This window comes from Meriones unguiculatus, chromosome 7 (assembly GCF_030254825.1).
Source record: "Meriones unguiculatus strain TT.TT164.6M chromosome 7, Bangor_MerUng_6.1, whole genome shotgun sequence".
In the NCBI taxonomy this organism is placed as follows: Eukaryota; Metazoa; Chordata; class Mammalia; order Rodentia; family Muridae; genus Meriones; species Meriones unguiculatus.
Genome location: NC_083355.1, coordinates 83,335,796 through 83,352,218, shown reverse-complemented (window position 1 = coordinate 83,352,218; position 16,423 = coordinate 83,335,796). Strand labels below are relative to the sequence as shown.

At 46.9% G+C, this 16,423-nt stretch overlaps 1 protein-coding gene across 1 annotated transcript; it reads right to left on the bottom strand.

Annotated features, from left to right (window-relative positions):
• Window positions 1-7,561: 7,561 nt before the first annotated feature.
• Akap5 (A-kinase anchoring protein 5) lies at window positions 7,562-16,195 on the bottom strand. Its single transcript, XM_060387672.1, has 2 exons — window positions 15,940-16,195; window positions 7,562-13,527 (listed from the first exon to the last, which is right to left on the bottom strand). The coding sequence occupies exon 2, from the start codon at window positions 13,291-13,293 to the stop codon at window positions 11,068-11,070; it is 2,226 nt and encodes a 741-aa protein (XP_060243655.1). The 5' UTR covers window positions 13,294-13,527; window positions 15,940-16,195; the 3' UTR covers window positions 7,562-11,067.
• Between the last annotated feature and the right edge of the window lie 228 nt (window positions 16,196-16,423).

Genomic DNA, 16,423 nt, shown 5'->3' with positions numbered 1-16,423 from the left:
AAGAACTTTAAAATTTGTGATAGTGCATAAGAGCACAAAAGTTTGGGATTTCTTTCTAGTCATTTGGGAGTTAATGTTGATCTCTTGGAGTGTATGATGTTTCTGTTCCAAAGTCCTATTTATATTCTCCTTTATCTCATCTGTTAGATGTTTTAAACTGTTTTATTTAAAGTCAGCTGTATCCCCAGAAGCCACGTGTGGAGCCCGTGCGGTGTGCATGCCTGTAGCTACAGGATGTGGTGAAGATGGGAGGCCCCGGACAGGCAGGCGGACTCCTGAAGTGCAGTGGTTCAGGGAGGAACCTCAGAATATGAAAGAGGAAAGCTGTGGAGGAAGCCCCGTGTGCGCCTCTGTTCACATACTCCGGCCCCCACTAACAAGTACACACGGACACGCCACAAACACGAGTAAAACAAAACCAGATACATTCCTCGGCATCAATTTCAAGTTCAACATGCTTTCAAAACAAAAAGCTCAAGTCCTCTTGTTCTGTAGCGCAGGCTAGCTTCAAACTCATAATCTTTTTACCTCGGCCTCCCAAATTCCGGGATTATAGACGTGCTGCCACTTTCTAGTCAAGACAGTGTTAAAGAAACCGTACCTCAAGTCTGGTGAATGAAAGATATGATTGTAGTTTGTAATTTGTGTGACTTTTAATCTGGCCAAAAGATGGCACCAGTGTACCATAAAAACGGTACTACTCCGTTTTGGCATTACACAGCGTTTTTTGTATTTGATGCGCTGCATTTGGATCTTTCCTTACCTGACAGTCAGTTCAGGGTTAGGTAATAGCATCTTGACATCCTTTCGTGTGTCTGATGTACAAGAAATACATCAGCAGAGAGCAGCGCACTCATGACTGTACTATTGAACAGGTCTGAGGATTTTTGCAAGTCATTGAGAGTAAGGTCATGGAGATTTTACTCCAAAGACATTGACCCCTCTAATCATTTATCAAGCTCAGTTAATGTTTTGCCTGGCTGAGAGCTAAATGGAAAGATTCAAGAAAATCCTACCTTGCTCGGTCCTTTTTTCTTCATTCTTTTATTGGCATATATTCATTGTACTTACTGTTGGATTTTATGGTCCATCAAGTATATCGTGTCCTTTGACCACAGTCAGCCCTTCCCACTTCCTCCCCCAGCCCCTTCCTTCCCACACCCACTTGTCTCCCTTTCAATTTTTTTTGGTTTTGGTTTAGTTTTATTTATTTATTTTCTTTGTTTTTGAGGCAAGTTCTCTCCGTTAGTAGCCCTGGCTATTCTGCAACTCACTGTATAGACGAGGCTGGCTTCAGGCTCACAAAGATCTGCGTACCTCTGCCTTCCGTGTGTACCCCCATGCCCAGCTTTCCCTTATTCCTTTTGTTGTATGTATATGTGTACGAGGCAGGAAGTGAGGAAGGAATGTATACATTTTCTTTCTGTATCCATCTTATTTTTCTCTTTTTTAATTATTTTTATTTTTATTAATAAAAATTTATTCACGTTGTATCCCCCCTGTAGCTCCCTCCTCCCTTCCGAGCCTCACCTTCCCTTTCTCTTCCCACTCCTGCTCCTCCCCCAGTCCAATGATAAGGGAGGTCCTCCTTTCTTTCCCTCTGATCCTTGTCTATCAGGTCTCATCAGGAGTGGCTGCATTGTCTTCCTCTGTAGCCTGGTAAGGCTGCTCCCCACTCAGGGAGAGGTGATCAGAGCCAGCCACTGAATTCATGTCAGAGACAGCCCCTGTTCCCATTACTGTGAACCCACTCGGACACTGAACTGCCATGGGCTGCATCTGTGCAGGGGTTCTTAGATTATCTCCATGCATAGTCCTTGTTTGGAGTATCAGTCTCAGAAAAGACCCCTGTGCCAGATTTCTTGGTTCTGTTGCTCTCCTTGTGGAGCTCCTGTCTTACTATCTCCACTTCTTTCATATCCCTGCACTCTGCCCAAAGTTTAGCTGTGAGTCTCGGCATCTGCCTCGATACCCTGCAGGGTAGAGCCTTTCAGAGGCCCTCTGTGCTAGGCTCCTGTCCTGTTCCCTGTTTTCTCCCTCCTCTGATGGCCATTTTCTTTGCCTTTCTGAATGGGGATTGAACATCTTAGCCAGAGTTCCCCTTCTTGATTAGCTTCCGTAGGTGTACAGATTTTAGTAGATTTATTCTATGTTGTATGTCTAATATCCACTTATGAGTGAGTATATACCCTGTGTGTCTTTCTGCTTCTGAGATACATCAATCAGGATGATCTTTTTCAGTTCCCACCATTTACCTGCAAATTTCATGATTTTCTTGTTTTTTTATCGCTGAGTAATATTCCATTGTGTAGATGTACCACAATTTCTGTATCCATTCCTCAACCGAGGGGCATCTGGGCTGTTTCCATCTTCTGGCTATTAGGAATAAAGCTGCTACAAACATGGTTGAGCAGATGTCCTTGTTGTATACTTGAGCATCTTTTGGATATATGCCTAGGAGTGGTATAGCTGGATCTTGAGGAAGCACTATTCCTGGTCTATAGAGTGAGTTCCAGGACGGCCAGGGCCACATAGACCCAGCACCAAAAACACAGAAGAAAAAGGAAAGGAGGGGGGAGAAGAGAGGGAAAAGAAGAGGAGGAACTCCTGTAGCAAAAGAAAAGAGTAAATGGCAGCCTATGCAAGGGAGAAAACCTTTGACTAGCTGTGCATCTGACAGTACTGCTATCTAGACTATGTAAAGAACTAAAAATGCTAAATACACACACAAAACAAAATCAATCCAGGCACTAAATGGGCTAATGGAATAAACAGCCAGTTCTCAGAAGACGAAGTACAAATGGCTAGTAAACATTAAAACGTGCTCAGCCTCCTTATTCGGCACTGAGACACAGATTAAAGCCACACTGAGATTCCACCTCTCAGCAGTCAGCATGGCTACTTCAAGAAAGCAAGAGGAAGGCAAAGAAAGCCTCATGAACTGCTGGTGGGCACGCAGAGAGGCACAGCCATTGGAAATCAGCGTGGAGCTTCCCCAGGCTAGAACTGAGGCTGCTCAGCTTTCATCTTGGCTCTCCTTCCCTCTCCTCACACGTGCTGCCTGCAAGATCAGCTGTTTGCCTTTCAAAATTACAGTTCCCGCTAGCTAACTGACCAGATGCGCTCAGATTCCCTCCTTCCTCACTTCAACCCAGGTCCTTCTTTACTAGACCTCTCAAGTCATAGTCTGCCTTTTTCAGTGCCCTGCCCCGGCCTGTCTGCAGCATTATCAGTAGTCCAGGGCTTTGTGCTAGACATTTAAGTTTCTGTACAGCTGAGCCTTCTGGAGAAATGACGGGTTTTCCCTCCGTTAAATTGCCTCCCAGTGTTTATACAAGTTAAACCTCTTCCAGCTGAAACGCTTTGGTGCTGTTGTATCAAAATAACAGAAACAAAGTATCCCTCAAGCTTTCCCATGGTGTCCCCTCCTGCCAGAAACCTGAAGGAATGGCCGCGCTGCCAGAGGACTCTTGAATATGAAAGGACTAGAAGCCCATACAAAGAAGGAGGCCTAAACATCCCGCCTCCCTTCTGTGGCTGTTTGCTCTTTGACTTGCAGGAAGGTCCAGGGAAGATCTGGGAAAGTTCTTTGCACACCAAAGACTCGGTGGGAGAGGGAAAACTCAGCATTCTTCTTCCTAGGCTAATCTCGCCCTCCATCACCCTCTCACTCCACACAAGCCTGCACTTTCAGGTGCCGTGAGAAAGTGGTTCCTGATTAGCTTACTTTTTCTCTTGTCACCATGACTCCAGAGAGCAAGGATTACAGAGAGACACCACCATACCCAGATTAAATTCACACACACACACACACACACACACACACACACACACAGTGCTGGGCATTAAACCCAGGGTCTTGCACACTCCAGGCAAGCACTCCGACACAGACACACAGTCCTTCCTATTCTCTCTTTGAAATGGTGTTTTTAAACTGGGATGAGAAGCGTAATCAGGGAAACCCAATGTTCAGCACCTGTGGGAACGGATCATTCTCTGATGGCTGCACCCAGAGCCACAATGGCTGGAGATGATAGTCAATTCCACTTGGGAAACAAAGCTCATCACTGAATGCTTAGCTGTGCAGCTGGACAGTGAGGCATGCCAGCCTTGCTTCTCCTGGTATTTTGCTGTTTATTAGTGGGTTAATGGGTGCAGGCTGTGTCGTATGCCTGATTCTCCTAAATTTAGACACTGAGATTAAAAAATTTAATTTAGCTAGGTGCGGTGGCCCATGCCTTTATTCCCAGCACTTGGGAGGCAGAGGCTGGTAGATCTCTGACAGTTTTGAAGCCAGCCTGTCTACAAAAAAAATTTCAGGACAACCAGGGTCATTTTACAGAGAAACCCAGTGGGGTAGGGGGCGGGGAAGTTATTTTGGATTTTCACAAAAAGCCAAGTTTTACTAACATAGAAAATCATATTAAACTAAAAATACTCAGATGGTATCTTAAAGGTTACTTTTTTGTTTCTTTTGTTTGTTTGTTTTAGAGGTCTCTCTATGTAACCCTGGTTGTCCTGGAACTGTTTTGTAGATCAGGCTGGCCTCAAACTCGAGATTCTCCTGCCTCTGCCATGCAGCCACATCCGGCTGGTTAATTGTGATTGTCAGCAGGATCTAGAACTACCCAGGACACTCTAAGCACGTCTGTGAGATTATCTGTCTCAGATTACTCAAGTGGAAAATCCCAATTTTATCCTGAGCGGCCCTGGTCCATGAGCTGGAGTCCCGTACCGAACAGAGGCTGAGCACCAGCGTTCACCCTGTTTCCTGACTGTGGAGCCAGTGTGACCGGAAGCCTGAGGAAGCCCAGGACTGACTCTCCCACAGTGATGGACTGGACCTTCAAACCCTGAGCGACAAGAAACCCTCCCTCAAGTTTTTGCCACTTATTCTGTCACAGCAACAAGAAACTAAAGCAGTCTATAGATCTAAGACTTCAAATGAAGGGGGTTGTAGCTCAGTTTCTAGAGTGCTTGCTTAGCATGCCTAAAGGCCTGATTGGATGCCCGGCACCCCATAAATGGTGTGGAGGCACACACCTAGAGTACCAGCATTTGTGATGTGAAAGCAAGAGCACCAGAAGTTCAGGCTGGAGAGATGGCTGCGCTGTCAGGAGCGCTTGCTGCTTGTGCAGGGCACCGTGGTTTGATCCTCAGCACTCATGGAAGCTCACAGACACCCTTAACTCCAGCTCCGGGGGATCTGGCCTCCAGGAGCACCAGGCATGCAACTGATGCATACACATACGATCAGAACACTCACACATGACATCAGTTAAATAAACATGGTAGATTTTACTATTTGTGAACAGACAGACATAGAAAAAAAATTTAAGTTGTGTCCAAACATGTAATCCTTTAGGAAAAAAGATAACCAAAAGATTAAGGGATCAGGGAGAGTCCAGAAAATTAAAGAGAGTTTTAAGTAAGATTCCTGTGGAATCAGGGCTCACTGCTGGCTCTGTGTCGTATTTGGTGGAGTGCTCACGCCAAGTTGGCTGCTTCCCCTGAACCAAGCAGTGGCCATTTGTTCCAGCATCCTGCCTGTGCAGTCCGAGGGCGATTCTGACAGGCTAGAGATGCCCCGGCTCGGGATGACCTCTTTTAGAGGTGTGACATTCTTGTTGATTAAAGCCCTCGTTCTGCACACAGTCCCACAGAAAGCCCGTCCTAGGATCTTGCCTCTTGCCAGGTGGCATTAGTCATCAGAACGATTCTGCACAGTGTGGCCAGAGATCCGCTGCTGACCGTACTGACCAGACCTTCCTGTCACATGAACCTAGAGATGTCGGTGCAGGAATTCGGTAGTGAATAGGTTCGAGGGCAGGTTTCCAGGGGTGAAGTCCATGGTGAACACGTGCAAATTCGTGATTCAATCGTCAAATAGAGATTTGTGCGTTTGCACCTGACTTCATCTCCTCCAGCGCCCTCCTGTGCTCTGTGGCACAGGATCGCAGAAGTGGAATGCTCATCAGGTATATAGGTGTGAAAGCTACATGAGAAGCTTAATCCTGACCACTAACCGCATGGTCACGAAGGGCATGGCTGCTGGGAATGTGGCTCAATGATAGAGCACTTGTCCAGCGAGCACAAGGCTCTGGGTTCCAGTTCCAAAACAGTTACTAAATCTAGCCAGGAAACCAAAGTGAGGTGGGGGCAAGAGGACTCTAGACTTCAGGTTTGAAGGTGAGTCTGTAAGGAACTCTTGGTGATGAGCACATGATCTGTAGGTGGGAGCGTGCCCCTTCTGTTAGGAAATTTGATTTCACAAAGCTTTATGCCAAGTGTAGTGACACACTTGTAATCCCAGCACTCATCAGGTGCAGGCAGAGGCAGGAGGATCTTGAGTCTGGGGACAGCCTGAGCTACACAGACCTGTGTCTCAAATAACTAAAATAACTTTCCAGAAATGCTAAAGAGCCAGGTGTGGTTGCAAATAGCTCTAATTCCATCATTCAGGAAGCAGAGGCAGGGGAATCTCTGTGATTTCAAGGCCAGCCTCGTCTATGTGGTGAGCCCCAGGACAGCAGGACTACATGGAAAGACTCTTGCCTCAAAAGAACTAAAACATAGTAATGATAATAAAAATTCTGAAGAATGTGAACTTTATAATGTGTGTGCAGTGCTTGTACATCAGGCAGTAAGCGAGTCTGAAGCCAGATGTAGTTTCTGGACCTCGGAAGGTGATGTCAGCTTTTCAGTGGGTCCCAAGACTTGGGAAATACAGTCTCATCGGAACCAATTACGATAATTAGGTTGTAGTTAGGAAAAAAAAAAAAAAACAGCTCACGGTGCATGCCTGTAATCCCAGCACTTAGGAGGCTGAGGCAAGAGGATTAGACAGATGTTTAAGGCCACCTGTACCACAGTGCATCCCAGGTAGTAGTGGTAGCAGAATGAAATCAGGCCTTTAGGAAACAAACTAAAGCTGCTCTTGTGTGAATAATGTAAGTCCTTCTGCACCGGCGCTCATCTAGGAAACCATAGAGATTATTAGCAACTCATAGACTAACATAATAAAGAAAAGACAGCCTGGGCAGCAAGAGGGCAGAGGTGGGTGGAGCTCTGTTGAGTTCGAGGCCAGCCTGGTCTCCAAAGCTAGTTTCAGGATAGCCAGGGCTACACAGAGAAACCGTCTTGAAGAACAAAAACAAAGAAAATAATAATAAATAACGATACAGAAAAGCAACCCATGTGACTGGTGAGACACAACAAAACCTTCCTTGGTTGGATTTCATTTGGTTTCGAGGTCCTGGGAACCGGGCATATAGCATGCCCCATTATGCATGGAACAGTACTGGACCACTCGATTTGAATGGCATCAATTTCAGAACCGCCTGTTCTTGCGGTTCCATCGGTTCAGAGTCCGTCCGACTGTTCGCATTTCTCTGCTGGAGTTGGACTCCGTTACATGGGCGCTGTAACGTCTGTCCAACCCCCAACGGAGCGGAACTTTTTGTAGAACTAAATGTTCTCTCTTCAGTGCGATCTTTACAGTTTTAGGAAATACACATAATTAGCCACTTTCCTTTTCAAAGACACAGATAAGTAAACGAGCTAATATAACATTTATTCTGTATTAGTCGGTACATGAATTAATTTAGCTTGAAAACCTTTTCTCTACAGAGTATTATTTCTGTAGTATTAGCCTTTGATTCACAGTAATACTAATTTTAGTGAGAATACAAAACGGTGCTCTTACTTTTATAGTGGCTCATCTACACAGCATTTCTACGGGAGAAGAACTGACATGGCCTTGTGCAGGCCTTTTCCTGCACAGGGGCACACATCAGAATGGGTTCACTGTTTATGTTCAGACCGCCCCTGTAGTTAGATTCCAGCTTCCCCATCCCAAACGTCCCTGTTTGGCACTTATCTTTCAGCATTGGCTCTGTCTTACCCCTTCCTGGCTTCTGTTGCCACCTCCTTTGCCCCCAACACACACACACACACATACACACACACACACACACACACACACACACACACCCTATCCAGGATGAGTGTGGGAGGTCATGTTATCAGGGATGACTCTAACTTAATTGGGGTGCCCATACTTTGTGTAGATTCATTTTAATAAATTTTTGTCATCAAGGATCATTACAAAAATTCTTTTTAAAAGGGTGTGATAAAAATGCAGAATGGACTGAAAGTTTCACTTCGATATAAGAAACTTTGTTACATGGTAAAACAGGAATTCGAAAGAACTCTACAACTTAAATGAAGATATTTAAAAGATACACAAATGGCAGGCAGAAAAGTCAAATCCTGCTGTGTTTAGTATTAAACTAGAAAGCAGACTACTTATTGAGTCAAGCTGGCTGAGCGATCAAACAACAGGGTTTAAAAGTATAACAATTGTTTCAAAAATTCTGCCACAAACCCCTAGAAAATTCTGTTGGAAGTCAGACATTTGCAGACGAAATGAACTCTGGGTGGTGCGCATGGGCAGGGCTGGCCCCTGGGCCTTCTCACAGGCCAAGCCCACTAAGTCCCCTCTAGCAAGGAACCTCACTCAATATCTTGTCGAGGGCACATCATCTCTCAGAAGTAAAGCCCTGTCTAAGACGCCACTAAATAGTAGATCAATTAAGAGCACCGCCATCTTCACGCTGTCAAACCCATTGCCTGGGAGGAAAATTATGCAGACAGCTTTTCTGAAGAGCTTCATCTGTGCCACGTGCTGATTATTCCTGGAGGTGGAGGAGGTGGCAGGGAACATGATTTCTGTTGGAAAGTTCTTTTGTTTTCTGCTACCTTTACTTAAATGTTACCGGGTACTATTTTTAATACCCTAAAAAGGGCTTTGAAAAAATGTTAAGTGAATAGTGACACACACACACACACACACACGCACACACACACAATTTCAGCAAGTGCTTATATTCTCTGTGTTGTAAGAAGTGGAATGAATAATACTCAGCTCTTAAGAGGGTGAAGATAATATACTGAAAGATCATCCGGTATCTGATCGACGCCCCCAGCCTTAGGAAATTCTGAGTTCAAAAAGAAAGTTGATTCTAGCTAATAAATGTACATTAGAGGCAGATTACAATTAAAATTAATGTGAGTGCCATAAGCTGATACCTTTAATCTGGTCAGTTTGAGGCCAAAAGAGTGTAAATGGAGTCAGAATCTTTCTACATGCTCTGCATAGAAGGTCAAATTGCCTGAAGTACATCCTATAAAAAAATATTTTATGCAGACTTACAAGCCAGCTCTCTGGTTCGGCTCACCTTAAAATTCACTGTAATTTGACCATAGAGCAGATGTATCAGGTTGCAACCGGGTAACAAATTTCTGCATTCTGTTTACAGATGGAAATTCTGTTTATTTAAGTCCTCAGAAAAGCCAGAGAAACCATTTTAAGAATGAAGGAGAATATATTTTCTTATATAAACCAATCAATTAGAATACATTCTGACCAAAGTCGTAGTGATCTAACACACACCCCCAAAACCTGAAACCTGAGGCTACTTTCTTACCCCCAAAAGCACACACTTTGTGCCTACTTTTCAGAAATCCCCAAATCCAAAACGCCTTCAATAAATGCTAAGAGCTGTGTATTTTATAGATTTTACTCACTCATAAAAGACTGTTAGAAACTTTAATGCAAGTATATTGACTTGGAGCCATCCTTATAAGTAAATAGATACAGGATTATTTAAAATACTGCAAAGTGCACCAACTTTAACCAGGCTTTTAAAACTTCTCGTTTTTAAACATATTTGCTGGTAGCTATGTATACAAGTCTATTAGCACCATATACAGTGGGATAAGGTGGTTTTTAAAGAGGATTTATCAGTGACTCTTGGTTTTATGTCTAAAGGGGACACAATGAAAAGAAATTTATTGAGGGGACCACGTGTTTTTGTCTAGCTAAACTGAATGAGATCCCCACCACCCATTAAGCACACGAAGAAGATAGGCAAGCCTGAAGGAAATATTTTCACATTCCAGCCAAGAATATTGCTAAACATCCACCACTTGGTTAAATTCCAAAGCCGCGTTAGTTACTTCTGTACTCGATCCCAGTGTGTATTTATAGAGAGAAAATATAGGAAGAAGCAGTGAACACGTACACAGTTCATGAACACAGTGTAAACGCAGAGCAGATGAAAACCAGGGGAGCTTGATGGGGAGCGGCGGCGCGCGCCTTTAACCCCAGCGCTCAGGAGGCAGTGGTGCTCAGGCCTGAAGAGGATGCTCTTCAACAGCCATCCAGCCATCTCTCTGTCCTGCATCTTTTGTAATTAGCTGTCACATAGCCTGGTCTGTAGAGCAAGTTCCAGGACAGCCAGGGGTTACAGAGAGAAACCCTGTCTCAAAAAAAAAAAAAAAAAAAAAAAGTAACTCTGCTAGGGGGAGATAGCTCTGCTATCTGGGAAGTTTGCCTTCTGGATAAAAATTACTCTTTCCCTTTTGACTTCTCTGCACACGGGTCCACCCACAGATGGGTATATACACAGGTCTGCTGGGCAGAAGGAAGGTGGAGAGAGAACACACTCTGTTTCCACGCTTACACACTTGTAGCTATTCGCCTGGCAGAAGGAACCCGTGAATGGCTTTTGTAGGGAACTTGTTCGGGACTAGAACCCCACTCACGTGATTCACCGTCAGACACAACAGGAGCACACACTGTAAAAGAAAAGCGGATGCAGCGTTCACCTATACACAGGGTCGAACCATCAGGAAAAAAAACAAAAACAAAACAAAACCCAACCTTTGTGACATTAGGGAACAGTAGGGGCATCTAGCATACCAATGCTCAAGAAATAGTCTTCTTCAGAGCGCTGGGCTCATCACAAGCCTTTCCCACTCCTCCCTGCCTGTCACTGCACCCTGTGATCTGTGCTGACCGCCCCCAGTCCAGAACTGTGTTCCAGGGACAGGGTTTTACAAACTTCATTTATTCTTTGGCACTTTTGGGCTGAACTCGCACCTTGAGATCCCGCAGATGGTAAGCCTCTAATTTGTTACTGAGAAAGAAGTGCCACAAGTGTAGAAAAGAATCCGTCTTTAAAGGTTGTTTTTCCCCCCTCTTCGCGCGGTCTGGAAATGAAGTCATTGTAGCAGAGTATTTATCTTATCATCCTCAGAGACCATTTCATTAACCAGCTGCTCTACAGACAGCTCGATGGCATTCTTGACGAGAGAAGAAGCTGTTTCTATTAAGAGTGTTTCATATTGTTCTGAAGTTCTCCCCTCGAAATCACTGTCATTAGCAAAAACCCCTACTTGCTCACTTTCCATTGAAATTAGGAATTGCTTAGGGACATTTTTAGATTTCTTAACATCAAATTCACTGATTTCAGTGTCTGTAATGATAATAGCAATTGGCTCCATTCTTTTGCTTTCTTCTGATCTGGGTTTCTCTGTATCAAGTCCATTTTCTTTCAGATCTGGTGCCCGGCTTATTGCAGCTTCCTCTGCCTGGACCCCTGTGTCTTCCTCTGCCTGCACTGTGTCTTCCTCTGTCTGGGCCCCTGTGTCTTCCTCTGCCCGGCCAACTGTAGCTTCCTCTGCCTGCACTGTGTCATCCTCTGTCTGGGCCCCTGTGTCTTCCTCTGCCCGGCCAACTGTAGCTTCCTCTGTCTGGGCCCCTGTGTCTTCCTCTGCCCGGCCAACTGTAGCTTCCTCTGCCTGCACTGTGTCATCCTCTGTCTGGGCCCCTGTGTCTTCCTCTGCCCGGCCAACTGTAGCTTCCTCTGCCTGCACTGTGTCTTCCTCTGCCTGGGCCCCTGTGTCTTCCTCTGCCTGGCTGACTGTAGCTGCCTCTGCCTGGGCCATTATGTCTTCCTCCTCCTGGCCAACTGTAGCTTCCTCTGTCTGCACTGTAGCTTCCTCTGCCTGTGCTACTGTAGCTTGCTTTGCCTGTGCTACTGTAGCTTCCTCTGCCTGTGCTACTGTAGCTGCCTCTGCCTGTGCTACTGTAGCTGGCTCTGCCTGCGCTACTGTAGCTGCCTCAGCCTGTGCTGCTGTAGCTGCCTCTGCCTGTGCTACTGTAGCTGCCTCAGCCTGTGCTGCTGTAGCTGCCTCTGCCTGTGCTACTGTAGCTGCCTCTGCCTGTGCTACTGTAGCTGCCTCTGCCTGTGCTACAGTAGCTGCCTCTGCCTGTGCTACAGTAGCTGCCTCTGCCTGTGCTACTGTAGCTGCCTCTGCCTGTGCTACTGTAGCTGCCTCTGCCTGTGCTACTGTGGCTGCCTCTGCCTGTGCTACTGTGGCTGCCTCTGCCTGGCTGGCTTGGCCCACTGAAGTTTTCTCCGCCTGGCTGACTGTAACTTCCCTTACTTGGCTGACGGCAGTTTCCTCTGCTTGGCTGACGGCAGTTTCCTCTGCCTGGCTCACGGCAGTTTCCTCTGCCTGGCTCAGCACAATTCCTCCTGATTTCTTTTCTGCAGCAGCACTCTTTCTGCTCCTCTCATCTTTCCCACTTGGTGTGCTTTCTTGGGTGTCCTCACTGGGCTCTCCCACACTGCACCGATGTGGATGTGCGGTTGCTGGTGAGGGAGGAGCAGCAGAAGCCACTGGTCGCGGGCTGCCTGCTTCTGAACTTGCTCGCTGCGCCTGTACATGCTGCGTTTCCTTAATCACTTTAGTTTCTGTTTCAAGCCCCGGGGTGCCCATCTGAATAGCAGAAGACTCATTTTCTAATTCCAGTTGTACGGAAATCACATTCTCCCCCGACGTGACGCTGTTGCTTACATGCGATTCTCGGACCTCCTTACCAGCTTCTGCCAACACACCTTCCTGGGTGGACTTAGCCTGGGTTGCCTGGTCAGCCAGCTGGGTCTGGGCTTTTGTCTCCAAATCATCAGCCTCTCCCTGGACTCTGACGTAGCCTGAGTCTTCCGTGAGTTTGGAATGGCGACTTCGCTTTGCCCCTCTTGAGAATCTTATGCAAGGAATCTTAAGTCTGGATTTTGCTTTTTTCTTAGGAAGGGCCAAGTCCTCAGGCTCTTCAGGCTCAGATAGCTTCAGCTTCTTTGAAGACTCGGACCTTTTCCTGTGTGTCACAAGGCGTTTGATGGAGGCCCAGGCCCCCGCTGGCTGCGACTGACCAGAATCCCCGGCTTCTGGGAGATGCTTCTTTGTCACCTCAACAGTCTTGGAATCAGCCTTGGGCTTCATCTTGTTTGCTTTCTTCCTTCTCTTGAAGCAGAGTGTAGCTGTTTTTCTCTCTTGCCTCTCCTCCTGAGGACTAACTGCTACCGGCCCCTTCTCATCCTTAGTTTCTACTTGAATCTCAGAAACCACGGTCTCCTCCGTTTTGACACTGCACTCCTTCATTCTCTGGAAAAGCGTCTACTTTCTTCCTCTTGAAGACTTTTGTGACAAAAATATCACACCAAGTCCGATTTTTCCCTGGCGTCTACCCTGCTTTCACTCCACAGTTATTTCTATGGCTTCTTCAGGACACAAATGCCTTGTTTATCTGTTTCTCATGGTTTTTCTTTTCTATTAATTTCCTCTTTGAATGAAAGTTCTGTCCTGGGCAAAATTCTCGTTTATTCAAAGACCAACCTGATGAGAGAAAAGCGTGGAGTTTATTTCACTGTGAGCATATTTATTATTATTATTATTATTTTTTGTCTTTCAAGATAAGGTTTCTTTCTGTATGTAGCTATGGCTGTCCTAGAACTCAACTCTGTAGACCAGGCTGGCCCTCAACTCAGAGATCCACCTGCCTGTGCCTCCCGAGCGCTGGGATTATAGGTGTGTGTCATCACCGCCCAGGGGAAGCTTATTATTTTCAATGTAAACCGTATCACACGGGGCAAGTGTTCCACGGAAGTACATACTAAAACGTATGGCTACAAACTGAGTCTTGTTTTTTTCACCATCAAAAAGATTTTAGTGGGACCCCATTTTATTGTGTTATTTTTGTTAAAGCTTTGATTGGGGTCACTCTGCAAGTGTGCCCTTAGTTCTCCTCTCCAGGAATTGTTTATGGCCCCACACTGAAAGTTTAGCAAATAACAAAAAACAATGGCAGGCAGGGAGTTAGGGAAGCTGGATGATTTTCTCATTGCAGACAGTGAAGGACTGAGATGCTGCTAGGGACTTGAGAGATGACTCAAGATTAATTACTGACAAAATCGAGCTCCCAAGTGGGCAGTGGGGCTTGCAGAAAGCCTTAGGCTAGATGAGGACCTTGCCAGAGTCAGAAGTAGAAATTCTGACTCTCTGCTGTTCTTTCTATTGTAGCATAAGGTTTCTGTTCTAAAAATGTGCATTCCATCAAGGAGGTGCTACTTTCCATACATATGCTCAGAAAAACCCAGCACTTGCTGTCATTCTCTGCTCTTAAATGCGTTGTGTAACTTCGGCATCTGCACCGCAGCGCCTGCTACTCATACTTTCCCACCGTGACTGCGCACAGCTGGAGGTGAGTTAGCGACGACAAAACAGCCAGCGTTGGTTGCGCAACTCTCCTGTACGAGGCAGCGCTGAGCACTTTCACATGCATCTCTAACCCGCACCCGGCGTTCCAGAGTGAGGAGGTGGTGATGTCTCCATCTGCAGTTAAGCAGCCTGCCTGAGACTACCAAGCTCCCGGGCAGGCGGCGACAGTGCTGAGATTTAACCCAAGACTGCCTGTCTCCATGAGAGACTGAACAGCTTTAAGATGCTAAGCTGAGGCTGGTTATGGTGGTGCATGGCTGTAATTCTGGCAAGTGGGAGGTGGAGGCAAGAGAATCGATGGAGGTCACCCACAGCTATAGGGGAGTTGAGGCCAGCACTGGCTATGTGAGACCATGTCTCAAGAGAGGAAAAAAAAGTGTAGAACTAAGCTTTTGGTCTGGGCATATAGCTTGGTGACAGCAATGGCCTAGCATGCCACAGGACGCTGGACTTGATCCCCAGTGCCACCAAAGAATAATCATCCATAGAATGTCATGGCTTAAAGAATGGGGACCTGGGGTGATTAGCTGACAACAGCCCCATGAATTTTAGGTGACAGGTGTCCTGGGTTTGGCAAAGGGACTCCTTCCTTATTCTGCTTTCATGTACATTCTTCACCAAGCTTTCATTTGGGTACCAGCTCCTAATTCTCTGTCGAACTGGAACCCTGGAAAAAAAATCATTTCAAGATCTAAGGAAATAATTTTTTAAAGGTAAGTGCTGTCTGCCTCATCTGTCGACGCAGAAACAAAATTCTAGAATAGTAATAGAATCAAGGAAACATTTACAGTCTCTCCTCACACACTGTGTAAGCACTAGAACCCAGCCTTAATGGCTCCAAGTGTTCTCAGAGCTCCAGCGAGCACTCCCTCTCAGCAGAGGATGTGTGTATTGATAGAAGAAATATTCAAATGAGAGCATATTCAGGAGAGTATCTGAAACTAACCTGAATGGCCTAGATGTTTGCACCAGAGGCTTCTCTTAATGTACATCACCACAGACATAAACACCACAACAAGTGTATGCGAGGCAGGGAAAGGACGCAGCCTGCAGGCTGTAAAACTTTGCGGGGTTAAGACTGCAAACGGTTAGCCTTTATCTTCGAGAGGAGCTCTATTGCCTTGGAAACCTTAAAGTCCCTGCTGTCCTTTCCTGGCAGAAGCCCATGTCTAAGGCCACAGAAAACAACCACCGTCCTTCTCCGTGAGCAGCAAAAAGAGCTGCTCACTATCCGGACAGAGCCGGACTCCGAACCGCGAAGCTTCCTCCTGGAGGGAGGATTCTCCAGACTCGACGCCGCTGTGGCAGGAGACAGAGCTCCGGATAAAGTGCTCAGAAAGGAAAATACCGGGGGCGTGGAGCAGATAGCCCAGCTTCAAGCTATCTACAGAATTATCATAGCCCGGAGCTGCAAACCACAGTTCCCCTTAAAAAGCCTTGAAGAAGGAAAACGGTTGGGCAGCCGGGCCAGGGTACCAGCTGCACCGCGTGCGAAGGGAGCGGGCGGCAGAACTGCCCAGGGTCACCCACCTTGAGACGCCTGAGGATCAAGCGACCTTGCAGCCCGTGCTCCTCGCCTTCTGATGACCGGGACCCGGGGTCTGCCGCTCTCTGTCACCAGGGGCTCAGTGCATCCGATCCCGACCCAGAGTCTCTGCTCTTGCCTCCATTTACCCAGATCCCTGATCCCGAGGTCGAGGCGCACGGGCCCAAACAACGGGGAGCTCCGGAGGCGCGCAGCCCTCTGCAGAGGGACCGCAGCCGCGCGCCCCCTCCCCAGCGCCGAGAGAGACAGCCGGCCGCGCCAATGCGCGCCGAGCAGCGGGGCGGGGCTACGGCCCGGGGCGGGGCGAACGCAGCCAGCCACCTGCCAGCCCCCTGCCCCGCCGCCTGGAAGAGACCTCCGTCCTTCCGCCCCGGACGCATCCCCGCTGCATAATGACATCAGGGCCTGGGTGGAGGGACCACTAAGGCAGGGCAGGAGGACCTCGAGAAGAAGGTGGAGGACCGCTCG

Bases quoted from the DNA above. Each gene is read 5' to 3' on its own strand.
- Akap5 (XM_060387672.1), bottom strand. From the start codon at position 13,293: ATGAAGGAGTGCAGTGTCAAAACGGAGGAGACCGTGGTTTCTGAGATT.